The 15,271-nt window shown below is 50.6% G+C and overlaps 1 protein-coding gene across 1 annotated transcript in view; it reads right to left on the reverse strand.

Moving 5' to 3' along the window:
• The window catches only part of TGFB1I1 (transforming growth factor beta 1 induced transcript 1), a 188,440-nt gene extending 181,590 nt beyond the window's left edge, over positions 1-6,850 (reverse strand). Inside the window, exon 1 of the mRNA XM_086931839.1 lies at positions 6,518-6,850. Coding sequence (XP_086787965.1) covers positions 6,518-6,530 — 13 coding nt within the window. The 5' untranslated portion in view covers positions 6,531-6,850. The remainder of the gene's footprint in view (positions 1-6,517) is intronic.
• Positions 6,851-15,271: the final 8,421 nt, after the last annotated feature.

Below are 15,271 nucleotides of genomic sequence, written 5' to 3' on the forward strand. Positions count from 1 at the left end.
AGCCCGCAGAGTGGAAACCCTATCTTCAATCCAGCACAACCACATGTGGACGCATTCCACCCATGCACACCAGCTTCCTACTCATCCCACATACTCTTTGCTGTGTTGTAGGCGGTGAAACATTTTTATTGAACCAGGAAAGGCAAAAACAAGGACCGTTCACTCCACTAGCTTCAGACACCAGGCAGTCCCTTTTCAGGGGTGAAAGTGAGTGGGAAGCGCTTTCCTCTGAAGTCCTTCCCTACCACACATGCTTCCTCTCACACCCCAGCCTGGATGGTGGCTTGCCTCTGGAGGAATGGGCATTTCCCAGTCCTTACAACTGCTTTTCCCAGGCCCTCACGGAGGTCAAAGTGAGAGGAAGGAAGGAAGTGCCTGATGTTCCAGAAACAGCACACATGGAGCCAGGGCCTGTAACACTACTGCTGGCAGGGAGCGGTCTCTGACTGACTCTCAAGAGGTGAGTGTCTCTCAGGAAGAGGGAAACCTCCAGTAGTTGATCTATTTATAGTTCTTGTAAAGTGCTACAAACCATTTGTGGAGTGGCAGCAGGGTGCTTGGGACCAGACATCCAATCATTGGTGGTATGTCGAAGGCAAACAGGTAACAACAAAAAACAGAAATCATGTAAACAGACGACGCAAGGTAAATAGGGCCGGATGGGCCTTTTATTCCACCGGGCATTTCCCCGGAGGGCTGGGGCCTTTTGAGGCTGGTTTTAAAGGCCCAGCAGCACTACTCCTGGTGCCTGAGAGATACGATGAGAGATAGGATACAAGAGGGAAAGACAAAATAGAGGGAACCAATGGATGGAAGAGGGAGAGAGATTGAAAGAGCAACGGAAGGGGGACGGATGGTTTCAAAATGTTTGCCTGCGCTACTTCTGATTCCAAATCCGGCTCAGAGCAGATCAGAAGGAGGTCTCCCTCTCAAGGTGTGAGGGGGCGGCCTCTCAAGCCGTGGTCTTCAAGCTGTTTAATGCCGCCCACCCCAACTAAAGAATACAATTAATCGGACCCCCCTCAGATTTTTCTCAATTTTTCTATCGAACTGGCACTGTTTAAACAGGTTTCGACTTATTTAAACACGAGACATATTTAAATATTGCCGTTAACTTCTGTTAACACTGTGATACAAGCATATGTACTTACTTATCTGAAACAGTGTCATATGTTGAAAACTATGTTTTGTTTCTTTTTAACGTCTCTGTCTTCTTTGTTCAAGACATTTGGTGCCTAATTTACATCTTTTGATGGCCCGACTCCCGCTTTGGCCCTCGGGGTAATGCAGACTCATGTGTCGGCTCCCCCCAAGCCTGTCCGGGTCCTCCCCTAAAACTGGGTATGTCTATCGCCCTCGGGCTGACTGTCTCTCTTCTGGTGGCGGTCTCTTTCGGGGTAGGAACGGTCTCTCTCTGGAGGTTATTATTCCCTCTCAGGAGGGGCCCCGCCGCTGCTCCACTGAAGGGGCTGCCTGTGTCTTTCAGAAGGGGGGTGTCATCCTGCCTCCCGCCCTCGGTTCCTGGAATGTTTTATTGGAAACACATGGAAACGAGAGGCAGAAAATGTGCAGATTAGGCCAAAAACCACCAAAATACAGGAAACAGGCGGGCGGGCAAGACAAGGCGTGGGGCAGAGCCAAGAACCCGAGCGGGAGAACACGAGAGGAAGGGAGAGAGTGACAGGGCAGAGAGTGAGAGAGAGAGGGAGCACGGGGGCCGGAAATAAACATGTGACGGGTGGAAAGGGGCGAACGCATGGAGCTCTGGAGGGAAGGGGCATAACGGGGAGGTAAGACGGTAGGTGAGGGGGGAAGGTTCTAGAAACGCAGTAAGGGGGCCAGTGATGGGAGAGCCGCCAGGAAACGCGCTCACTGCATTAAGTACATTACTGGTCCACGTGTCACATGCATGATCTATGAGCACGTGTATTGCCTGGCGTAAGTACGCCACATGCGTCGGGTCTGTGTGTGACAGACGTGACAGAGCAGCCTCGGTGCTCACTGCTGATGCTCTGGTTGAGTGCCATGCCTTGTAATCTCTTTCATAGAGAAGGGGGGGGGGCAGCCTGCGGGTGCGCCTCCTCCTGACCCCGCCCCCTTCCCCTCCAGCCCTGACTCATTTCCTTCTGGTGGATAATGAAAAGTCCAAGCGAAGGCAGTTGTACAGCACTCACTCACCCCCCTCCTCCACCCCCAAACACTAAAGCAAGCTCAGTCATCACATGAAACCTCACGAACAGGCCCACCCACCCAACATACATGCAATCCCCATCCCTCCACGACACCCCATGAAGATACCCAACCCAAATCACACCAAAACCCATCTCAGCAGTATCCATACTCGGGCACAAGCGGCCAGCGTATTCGGCCCCCATAGACAGACCAACCATGAGGACACGCCAAGCCACATCAACCCACTGCAGCCAATGTCCTTTCCCTAACCATATTAAACCCAGATAACCCTATAAATTAACCATAAGTGAATCAATCATATATCCATAACAACGTCCAATGGCATACTCGACCACATTACCGCAGAACGCCACAAGCGTATACCACCCCTCCCATGGTCATCATCAGCACACCCACAATCTTATCCAGCCACCATTCTAGCATTTAACCCCGCAACAATATCCATCTCAAAAGCCGCTTCCAAGCCTTATAACTTTAGAATCTGAAACAATGCAACCTCCACTTCCTTAGACAACACTCGCGTCCACGTGGCCTATGTGGCCTATGGCGTAACCGTCTCCAGCTGCGATAAGTCAACCAAACTCTCAAAACTCTACGAGATGCCCATATTCAACCGCAGGCAATATCCAACCTCAAAAGCCATATCCAAGTCTAATAACTATAACCAGCCCCCAACCATATCAACCCCACACCAATATTCTGTCCATAACGTAAGGACAGTACTCAGCCCTCACAACATTATCTAAAACCCAAGACTGTATCCATCTTCCCATAGCTGTCTACTCACTCTAATGCAACCGTACCCCGCTCCACAACCAACGTTTATCACAATGTGAAACCCCAAACCCAAAGCCAGCTTCCCAAAATCATATCCTCCACCACCATTGTGCCATATCCAGCCCTTCATATCATATTGAACCCTACAACATACCCCAGTGCCTTATAACCATATCCGACTGACTTACAACCATATTCAACTGCCTCATGACGTATCCAATAGCACAGCAATATCCTCGGCTTGCATGACCATATCTAAAGCACATAGCCAGCTGTAACCACACAAGCGTATCCACGTCCAACACTACAACCACGTATTTCTCCCTTGTAAAGACAATACCCGTGCAGTCTCAAAAGCACATCAAACCAATTCCACATCCAACCCATGTAACCATATCAAACCCAACAACCACATTCATCCCCGTAAGCATATCACTCCTCCAATAACTGTGCTCAACACGAAAACAATATTCAACTCTTAACTAACCCGTAAATGTACTCCACCACCCATAACCATGCCAACTCCACAACCATATCCAACACTCCATATTAATATCCAGGCCCATTCACCGAACTCAACCCCACAGCCAGGTCCCCCCCACAACCATATCCAACACTCCATATTAATATCCAGGCCCATTCACCGAACTCAACCCCACAGCCAGGTCCTCCCCACAACCATATCCAACACTCCATATTAATATCCAGGCCCATTCACCGAACTCAACCCCCCAGCCAGGTCCCCCCCACAACCATATCCAACACCCATATTAATATCCAGGCCCATTCACCGAACTCAACCCCACAGCCAGGTCCTCCCCACAACCAAATCCAACACTCCATATTAATATCCAGGCCCATTCACCCAAATCAACCCCACAACCAGGTCCTCCCCACAATCCTATCCAACACTCCATATTAATATCCAGGCCCATTCACCCAAATCAACCCCACAACCAGGTCCTCCCCACAATCCTATCCAACACTCCATATTAATATCCAGGCCCATTCACCCAAATCAACCCCACAACCAGGTCCTCCCCACAATCCTATCCAACACTCCATATTAATATCCAGGCCCATTCACCCAAATCAACCCCACAACCAGGTCCTGCCCACAACCAAATCCAACACTCCATATTAATATCCAGGCCCATTCACCCAAATCAACCCCACAACCAGGTCCTCCCCACCATCCTATCCAACACTCCATATTAATATCCAGGCCCGTTCACCGAACTCAACCCCACAGCCAGGTCCTCCCCACAACCATATCCAACACTCCATATTAATATCCAGACCCATTCACCGAACTCAACCCCACAGCCAGGTCCTCCCCACAACCATATCCAACACTCCATATTAATATCCAGGCCCATTCACCGAACTCTACCCCACAGTCAGGTCCTCCCCACAACCATATCCAACACTCCATATTAATATCCAGGCCCATTCACCCAAATCAACCCCACAGCCAGGTCCTCCCCACAATCATATCCAACACTCCATATTAATATCCAGGCCCATTCACCGAACTCAACCCCACAGCCAGGTCCTCCCCACAACCATGTCCAACACTCCATATTAACATCCAGACCCATTCACCCAAATCAACCCCACAACCAGGTCCTCCCAACAATCCTATCCAACAATCCATATTAATATCCAGGCCCATTCACCCAAATCAACCCCACAACCAGGTCCTCTCCACAATCCTATCCAACACTCCATATTAATATCCAGGCCCATTCACCCAAATCAACCCCACAACCAGGTCCTCCCCACAATCCTATCCAACACTCCATATTAATATCCAGGCCCATTCACCCAAATCAACCCCACAACCAGGTCCTCCCCACAACCAAATCCAACACTCCATATTAATATCCAGGCCCATTCACCCAAATCAACCCCACAACCAGGTCCTCCCCACAATCCTATCCAACACTCCATATTAATATCCAGGCCCGTTCACCGAACTCAACCCCACAGCCAGGTCCTCCCCACAACCATATCCAACACTCCATATTAATATCCAGACCCATTCACCAAACTCAACCCCACAGCCAGGTCCTCCCCACAACCATATCCAACACTCCATATTAATATCCAGACCCATTCACCGAACTCAACCCCACAGCCAGGTCCTCCCCACAACCATATCCAACACTCCATATTAATATCCAGGCCCATTCACCGAACTCAACCCCAAGCCAGGTCCTCCCCACAACCATATCCAACACTCCATATTAATATCCAGGCCCATTCACCCAAATCAACCCCACAGCCAGGTCCTCCCCACAATCATATCCAACACTCCATATTAATATCCAGGCCCATTCACCGAACTCAACCCCACAGCCAGGTCCTCCTTACAAGCCTATCCATAGCTGGACGCAAGTCCAACGCCCAGACTATATTCAAGCCCCAAATTAGAAATACTCCTGTAGCCCACCCGTATCCATTTCCATTTCCAGACCCATTGCTGTATCCGACCACCATTCATAGTATCAATTTCCCCAATAGCATAGCTCACCCGAACAACCTCGGCCACCCCATAGCCAGCCCCACAACCCCACCAGATACAATAACTATAGCTAATCCCTATTTACAAGTGAACACACCACAGGTAACAGGAGTGCACCCCTCCTCCGACTCCTAACCATCCCAACCCACCCCGTGGGGATACTCAATCCGCACCAGCATTTCCAGTCCCCGTCACCAGTCCAACCACATACATGGGAAACCCCATAATCATAGCCATCTCAGCGCCTTAGCAAACCCCACAGACCTTCCCGCCCCTAAACAGCGTCAGCCTTGCACAGCAACGCCCGCTCCTGAATTACACCCCATCCCTCTGCGCCCGTTACCCACAGCTCTCTCCCTCACTACTCTCCATACCCCCGCCCTCCATCTGCGCTCCCTCACCGCCACCTCCGTCCACCGGGTCCCCAAACTCGGAGACCGCTCTCCCTCTGCCCCCAACCGGTACCTGTCCCCTTTTCCTCACCCTCTCTCGTGTCCCACTCCCTGCGTTCTCCTGTGTACCATGGCCATCCCTCGCCGCTCTTGAACTCTGTCCCGTGACCCTCTCTCTTGTCCGCACTCCATACACTCTCTCTCTGCCCGTCTCGCTTGTGCTACAGGATGTATGTAAAGCGCTCTGATGCCTACGGGGTAAGCTAGCGCTATATAAAACTTTCAAAATAAAAAATGAAATAAAAATAAAAAAGTTGCCCTCTGCTCCCCTCTTCTGGCGTCTCTCCCTGCCCGTCTCGCCTGTGCTGCCCCATGCTCTCTGCTCCCCTCTGACTCCACACTCTCTTCTCATCTCTGACTCCACACTCTCTTCTCCCCTTTGACTCCACACTCTCTTCTCCCCTTTGACTCCACACTCTCTTCTCTCCCTGCCACCACGCTTGTCCTGCCCCTGCTCTCTGCTCCCCTCTGCTGGCGTCTCTCTCTCCCTGGCTCTCCTCCGCGGCTCTCACCTCCCTCCTCCCCAGGCGCGCTCAGTCTCGGTTCGCCCTCGCGCTCCCTCTCTTACCCAGATCCTCCATCCTGGCTCCAGATGTGCCTCTCCCGCAGCTGGCGTCTCTTCTCCCAGGTCCTCTCCCTCGGCCCCTGGGTGTGTCCTCCACCCCTGGGGTCTCGCCCTCTGTGTCTCCGGCGCTGGCGGTCCCTCCCTCGGTTGCTGGGGTGTCTCTTCCCGCTGACCCTGGATGGATACCGAGGTCCCCCCGCCCGGGGCTCCCGTCGGGTGTCTCTGAGCCCTGGACTCTCCGTGGGTCTCTCTGCAGCTGGCGGGAGTGCGGGCCGCGGGGTGCGCTCCCCGGCCCCTGGCAGTCTCTCTCCCTCTGAGTGGGTGTGTCTCGGCCCCTGCGCCCCTCTCTGCTCCAGCCCCGCTCTCTGACGTCTCACATTCTTCAGCCTCGGTCACCATTTAAGGGAAGAGCCCTCAACGCGTGGAGCGTGAGGGATGGGGCGAAGGGGCCCGGCGCCCACCCCGAGCATAAACAGAGGGCCGGCAGCGGCCCCACCCAGAGGAAACACAGACACCCGTGCGCAGGGCAGCGCAGACGTCCCGCCATAGGGACCACCGGGGGAAGCACAGACGGACCACCGGGGGAAGCACAGACATCCCACCGGGGCGGACCAGGGACATCCCATCAGAGGGAACACAGACATCCCGCGAGAGGGACCACAGACATCCTATCAGAGGAAACACAGACACCCGCGAGAGGGACCCCAGACATCCCACCGGAAGGACCATGGACATCCCAACAGAGGGACCACAGGCATCCCATCGGAGGGAACGCAGACATCCCATCAGAAGAAATACATACACCCGCGAGAGGGACCACAGACATCCCATCAGAGGGAACGCAGACATCCCATCAGAGGAAACACAGACACCCGCGAGATGGACCAGGGATTTCCCATGAAAGCGATCACAGACATCATGTCAGAGTTAACACAGACATCCCACCGGAGGGACCATGGACATCCCATCAGAGGGAACACAGACATCCCATCAGAAGAAACACAGACACCCGCGAGAGGGACCAGGGACATCCCACGAGAGCGATCACAGACATCATGTCAGAGGGCACACAGACATCCCGCCGGAGGGACCAGGGACATCCCATCAGAGGGAACAGACATCCCACCACAGGAAGCATAGACATCCCACCGGAGGGACCGGGGACATCCTGCGAGAACCCGAGTGATCTTAGACAGCCCGTGAGAGGGACCGCAGACATTCTGTCTGAGGTAAAACAGACATCCCACCGGTGGGACCATGGACATCCCAACACAGGAAACACAGACATCCCAACACAAGAGACCCAGACATCCCATGCAGGCAGAACAGACATCCCATCAGAGGAAACATGGTCGTCCCATCAGAGGAAACGCAGACATCTCACCGGAGCGACCACGGGCATCCCGTGAGAAGGACCACTGACTGACATCCCATCAGAGGAAATAAAGACACCCCCTGAGAAAAAACGCAGACACCCATGCACAAGGAACCAAAGCCATCCCGCGAGAGGTACCGCAGACATCCAATGAAGGAAACACAGACATCTCACAGGTGTGACAACAGACATCCCACGTGAGGGACCATATACATTCCATCGGAGCAAAAACAGACACCCCAACGGACGCACCGGAGACATGTCATCAAAGGGACCCGGACTACAGACACCCATCAGAGGAACCACGGACGCCTCAGTGAAGAAATTGAGTTAACACTTGCGGAAGCACATACAGCCATTTACAGAGGAACCACAGACATACCATCAGAGAAATTACAGACATCCCGTCAGAGGAGCCACAGACAAGCCCGATACGGAGGAAATATAGTCACACGGCCCTTCATGAGGAATCGCAAATATCCCGTCAGACGGACTACAGACATCGCATCTGAGGAACCACGGACACTTTCACCCCAAGGACATACAGCCATCCCTGCATGAGGATTTGCAGGTCTCCCTGTAGAGGGTCCACAGAACACCCCCCCCTCCCGTAAGAGAAAAAATGCATCCATCCCTGCATGTAGAACTACGGACACCCCCCCCCCCCCAATGGAGTAACCTCAGTCCACCCGACTCTTAATGCGGAATCGCAGCCATCCCTTCAGAGAACCACAGAGGCCCCTGCTACAGACATCTATCTATCAGTAAGAAAAAGAACAGGTATCACTGTATGAGAAACGATCACATCCCAACTCAAGGAACCACAGACACCCCCACGCTGAGGATATACAGGCATTTCCGCTTGAGGATCCACAGACATCCTCCTGCAAACTTATTCGCCCAGCAGAAACCAGACATCACTGCATGAGGAGCTACGGACTCCCCAACCGATTAACATAGCACCCATCCGCACCCCCAGGGAAACACCGAAACTTCAGACACGAGGAAACGATCTCTTCATGAGCAGCTACGGGCATACCACCCGAGCAACCGCAGACACCTACACATGACAGACATTTGCATCACGAGGAAATACAGACATCTCTGCATGGCATAGATAGGCATCCCAGACCTCCACATCTGTGACAATGTTACAGTGTCTGAACAAAGGTGGGATCTCTGGTGCTGCGCTGAAATGGATCCAGTCCTTCCTGACAGATAGAGGCTTTCAGGTCAGGCAGGGAGACTACTATTTGAGAGTGGTTAATTTGGGTCAGGGCGTGCCCCAAGGGTCGTCCCTGAGCCCAACTCTTTTTAACCTGTATGTCTCCCCTGTGGGTACCGTAGTAGAGAGCCATGGGCTTCGCATAGTGTCGTATGCAGACGACACGCAGCTGGCCATCTCCCTATCGCGCGCACCCGGTCTTGCTGCAGAGAAATTTAGAGTTTGCATGCAGGAGTTGACAGCATGGATGTCTGCCAACTGCCTAAAGTTGAATGGCAGCAAGACGGAGGTGCTCGTGGTGGGGGGAGGCCCGTCGGTGTGGTCGTCGGCATGGTGGCCATCCTGTCACCGTGTCAAGAAGCCAAAAATCTTGGGGTATGGCTTGATGCTGACCTCACATTCGGACCTCAGATTAGGCGTGTGGTGGGGGTATGCTTTGGTGTCCTAAAAAGCCTGCGGAAGATTCTTGACTTGCTTCCGGTAGAGGCCCGTAGGACGCTGGTGCATGCCCTGGTAACGGCTCGACTGGACTACGGCAATATGCTATATCTGGGGACGACAGGAAAGAACATCAGTCGTCTCCAGGTATTGCAGAATTCCGAGGCCCGTTTGGTCTTGAGATTACCACGAAGGTCGGCCTCGGGAAGAGCGCTCCAAGCACTTCACTGGCTCCCAGTGAGAAGCAGGATTGAGTATAAGGCATTGTGTACATGCCACCGCATTTTGCACGGGAAGGCGCCAGTGCCGTTGCAGGACCTGATTTCTCGCTATGAGCCATCCCGCGCCCTGTGTTCCACCGGTGCGGGGCTACTGAAAGTCCACAAAGTAAGAAAAGCTGGGATGGGGGGCAGGTCCTTCCGGTATCTGGCACCCAGAAGCTGGAATGGACTGCCGCCAGAGCTGCGCCAGGAACCATCCGAATCCAGATTCAGGGGGAAACTTAAAACCCATCTCTTTATCCGCTAGACTTGCTCTGCTTCTGGCTGCCTGATTCTGTCGCTTCCACTTGTCACAGCGCGGGGACACGCCGGTGCACGTAACCAGGCGCTTTACAAATCTCCCTATTATTATTATTATTATTACAATGGTAAAACACCTTCACTCCACAAAAAAACGCAGGTACTGTTACTCCGCAAAATATTACAACGCATGCCATTATATATTATATGCTTTTACCACGCATGCTTTTACAACGAAATTCGTTGTAAAAGCATGAATGGTAATAGCATATGTTTTTTATATTTAAGTGTAAGGTAAGTATATGGTTTTAGTTTGTGGGTGTTGGAGTATATGTTTTAGGGGTTCAGGGTTATTTTAAGGATGGGTTTGGGTTATGGGGTACAGGGGTATTTCAGGGTTAAGGGATAGGTTTGGGTATTGGGGTATAGGGGTATTTTTAGGGTTTAGGGGTAGGTTTGGGTTTTGAGGTACAGGGGTATTTTTAGGGTTCAGGGCTAGGTTTGGGGTACAGGGTATTTTTAGGGTTCAGGGCTAGGTTTGGGTTTTGGGGTACAGGGGTATTTTTAGGGTTCAGGGGTATTTTTAGGGTTCAGGGGTAGGTTTGGGTTTTGGGGTACAGGGGTATTTTTAGGGTTCAGGGCTAGGTTTGGGTTTTGGGGTACAGGGGTTTTTTGAGGGTTCGGGGCTTGGTTTGGGGTTTGGGGTACAGGGATAATTTTAGGGTTCAGGGTAGGTTTGGGGTACAGGGGTATTTTTAGGTTTATGGGGTATGTTTGGGTTTTGGGGTCCAGGGGTTTTTTTAGGGTTCAGGGCTAGGTTTGGGTTTTGGGGTACAGGGATATTTTTAGGGTTCAGGTCTAGGTTGGGGGTACAGGGGTATTTTTAGGGTTCAGGGGTAGGTTTGGGTTTTGGGGTACAGGGGTATTTTTAGGGTTCAGGGCTAGGTTTGGGTTTTGGGGTACAGGGGTAATTTTAGGGTTCAGGGGTAGGTTTGGGGTTTGGGGTACAGGGATAATTTTAGGGTTCAGGGTAGGTTTGGGTTTTGGGGTACAGGGGTATTTTTAGGTTTATGGGGTATGTTTGGGTTTTGGGGTCCAGGGGTATTTTTAGGGTTCAGGGCTAGGTTTGGGTTTTGGGGTACAGGGATATTTTTAGGGTTCAGGTCTAGGTTTGGGTTTGGGGGTACAGGGGTATTTCTAGGGTTCAGGGGTAGGTTTGGTGTTTGGGGTACAGGGGTATTTTTAGGGTTCAGGGCTAGGTTTGGGTTTTGGGGTACAGGGGTATTTTTAGGGTTCAGGGGTAGGTTTGGGTTTTGGGGTACAGGGGTATTTTTAGGGTTCAGGTCTAGGTTTGGGGTTTGGGGTACAGGTGTATTTTTTGGGGTTCAGGGCTTAGTTTGGGTTTTGGGGTACAGGGATAATTTTAGGGTTCAGGGGTAGGTTTGGGTTTGGGGTACAGGGGTAATTTTAGGGTTCAGGGCTAGGTTTGGGTTTTGGGGTACAGGGGTATTTTTAGGTTTTAGGGGTATGTTTGGGTTTTGGGGTCCAGGGGTATTTTTAAGGTTCAGGGCTAGGTTTGGGTTTTGGGGTACAGGGGTATTTTTAGGTTTATGGGGTATGTTTGGGTTTTGGGGTCCAGGGGTATTTTTAGGGTTCAGGGCTAGGTTTGGGTTTTGGGGTACAGGGATATTTTTATGGTTCAGGTCTAGGTTTGGGTTTGGGGGTACAGGGGTATTTCTAGGGTTCAGGGGTAGGTTTGGTGTTTGGGGTACAGGGGTATTTTTAGGGTTCAGGGCTAGGTTTGGGGTTTGGGGTACAGGGGTATTTTAGGGTTCAGGTCTAGGTTTGGGTTTTGGGGTACAGGTGTATTTTTTGGGGTTCAGGGCTTAGTTTGGGTTTTGGGGTACAGGGATAATTTTAGGGTTCAGGGGTAGGTTTGGGTTTTGGGGTACATGGGTAATTTTAGGGTTCAGGGCTAGGTTTGGGTTTTGGGATACAGGGGTATTTTTAGGTTTTAGGGGTATGTTTGGTTTTGGGGTCCAGGGGTATTTTTAGGGTTCAGGGCTAGGTTTGGGTTTTGGGGTACAGGGATATTTTTAGGGTTCAGGTCTAGGTTTGGGTTTTGGGGTACAGGGGTATTTCTAGGGTTCAGGGGTAGGTTTGGTGTTTGGGGTACAGGGGTATTTTTAGGGTTCAGGGCTAGGTTTGGGTTTTAGGGTACAGGGGTATTTTTAGGGTTCAGGGGTAGGTTGGGGTTTTGGGGTACAGGGGTATTTTTAGGGTTCAGGGCTAGGTTTGGGTTTTGGGGTACAGGTGTATTTTTTGGGGTTCAGGGCTTAGTTTGGGTTTTGGGGTACAGGGGTAATTTTAGGGTTCAGGGGTCGGTTTGGGTTTTGGGGTACAGGGGTAATTTTAGGGTTCAGGGGTAGGTTTGGGTTTTGGGGTACAGGGGTAATTTTAGGGTTCAGGGCTAGGTTTGGGGGTACATGGGTATTTTTAGGTTTTAGGGGTATGTTTGGGTTTTGGGGTCCAGGGGTATTTTTAGGGTTCAGGGCTAAGTTTGGGTTTTGGGGTACAGGGGTATTTTTAGGGTTCAGGGCTACGTTTGGGTTTTGGGGTACAGGGGTATTTCTAGGGTTCAGAGGTAGGTTTGGGTTTTGGGGTACAGGGGTAATTTTAGGGTTCAGGGCTAGGTTTGAGTTTTGGGGTCCAGGGTATATTTATAGGTTTAAGATGGGTTAGTGTTTAAGGGTGTTGGGGTATTTTAAGGAGTAAGGGTGGGGTAGGATTTTGGGTAGCTGGGGTATTTTAAGGGAGCAAGGTGGTATTAGTTTTTAGGGTGAAAAGTGTATTTTTTAAAATGTTATATAATAATAATAATACAAATATTATATTTAATATATATATATATATATATATTTTTTTTTAATTATTTAAAAAAATATATAAATGGTAAATATATATATATATATATATATATTTATATACATAAGCATTATTTGGTATATATATATTTATATATATTTGTATGTATATAGATATATATGTATATACTATAGATGCAGCGCTGCTTTTCAGACACGCCGAGCTCCTCCTCTGAAGAAGACCGTGGCACGGTCGAAATGCATTAGGGATTGAAGCGGAGCCTTTTGAATAAACCAACTGAAAATAAACGTGATGCGTGTGCCACTCGTCTCTTTCCTCTGAAAGGTGTGTACAATATATATATATGTGTGTGTAAGAAGACAAGGCGCGCACTCTTGTGGGAAGAACATCTTCTTTATTCAGTCACGGCATTCTCGCACAGCGTCCCTGACGCGTTTCAGTAGTCCCGCTACCTTTCTCAAAGGGTCCACTGCAGCATTCTACTGTTTGCTGTCCGTGTAAATTCATGCCGTGTGCCTACAAGTCCCTGCGCAGTCCTATTTTCGAGGCTGGTGTGGGTCCCTACCTCGGCCGGTCCGAGGTGGCTGCCAATACCCCTTTCAATGTCTTGCGACGCCCAAAGTTGTAGTCCATAAAGCAGGGCATTGTGGCGCTCTAGCGGGTGGTGCGTTCCTTGTTTCGGCTGGACATTACCGATTAGTATCACAGAAAAAACCTTCACTTAAGAAGACAAGGCGCACACTCTTGTGGGAAGAACGTCTTCTTTATTCAGTCACGGCAATCTCGCACAGCGTCCCTGACGCGTTTCAGTAGTCCCGCTACCTTTCTCAAAGGGTCCACTGCAGCATTCTACTGTATTGCTCCACATTAGCTTCGGCAAACCGAGCTTCTTTTGTAATGATGGTCCCCATGGGACCTCCCGGTGGTGGTCTTTATGTTGCATTATGGGGCTTGTGCTGCCGCTGTGGTGTTTCTCGCAGTAGTTGATGCCGTCTGTGTTTGCTGTCCGTGTAAATTCATGCCGTGTGCCTACAAGTCCCTGCACAGTCCGATTTTCGAGGCTGGTGTGGGTCCCTACCTCGGCCGGTCTGAGGTGGCTGCCAATACCCCTTTTAATGTCTTGCGACGCCCAAAGTTGTAGTCCATAAAGCGGGGCATTGTGGCGCTCTAGCGGGTGGTGCGTTCCTTGTTTCGGCTGAACATTACTGATTTGTATCACAGGAAAAACCTTCACTTAAGAAGACAAGGCGCACACTCTTGTGGGAAGAACGTCTTCTTTATTCAGTCACGGCAATCTCGCACAGCGTCCCTGACGTGTTTCAGTAGTCCGGCTACAGGGGTAATTTTAGGGTTCAGGGCTAGGTTTGGGTTTTGGGGTACAGGGGTATTTTTAGGTTTTAGGGTTATGTTTGGGTTTTGGGATCCAGGGGTATTTTTAGGGTTCAGGGCTAAGTTTGGGTTTTGGGGTACAGGGGTATTTTTAGGGTTCAGGGCTAGGTTTGGGTTTTGGGGTACAGGGGTATTTCTAGGGTTCAGAGGTAGGTTTGGGTTTTGGGGTACAGGGGTAATTTTAGGGTTCAGGGCTAGGTTTGAGTTTTGGGGTACAGGGTATATTTATAGGGCTAAGATGGGTTAGTGTTTAAGGGTGTTGGGGTATTTTAAGGAGTAAGGGTGGGTTAGGATTTTGGGGTGCTTGGGTATTTTAAGGGAGCAAGGTGGTATTAGTTTTTATGTTTATGTTTATGTTTATTAAAACTTTATAGCGCGCTCTATTACCACGGGGTATCCTGGCGCGGTGAGTAATTTGACAGCAGGAGTGATGGATCAGAACCAAAAACGAACTGTTAGAGAGGGGCATTGAACAGATGAGTCTTAAGTTCCTTCTTAAAAACAATAATGGACGGCGAGGCTCTAAGGGACAAGGGGAGAGCATTCCAGGCAGAAGCTGCCTTGACTGAAATTGATTGGCCTCCCAAACGGGCGTATTTGTATTTGGGGGTGGCCAATAGGCATTGATTGGCCGATCGTAGGGCACGGTTAGGAGTATAGAATGAAAACCGTTTCTGCAAATACGTCGGACCCTGGCCATGAACTGCTCTGAATGCCAACACAAGAATTTTAAACAAGATTCGATGTGGTACTGGAAGCCAGTGCAAACTTCGTAGGTGGCTCCGCACGCTTGACCTCCTAGGGAGAGAGAAAAGCAGACGTACTGCAGCGTTTTGTATCACCTGTAGGCGATGCACCATGTACGCAGGTAGGCCACTAAATAAGGCATTAGCGTAGTCGAGCCGAGATAAAATCAGGGCTCG

Source organism: Lissotriton vulgaris, chromosome 7 (assembly GCF_964263255.1).
Source record: "Lissotriton vulgaris chromosome 7, aLisVul1.2, whole genome shotgun sequence".
NCBI lineage: Eukaryota > Metazoa > Chordata > Amphibia > Caudata > Salamandridae > Lissotriton > Lissotriton vulgaris.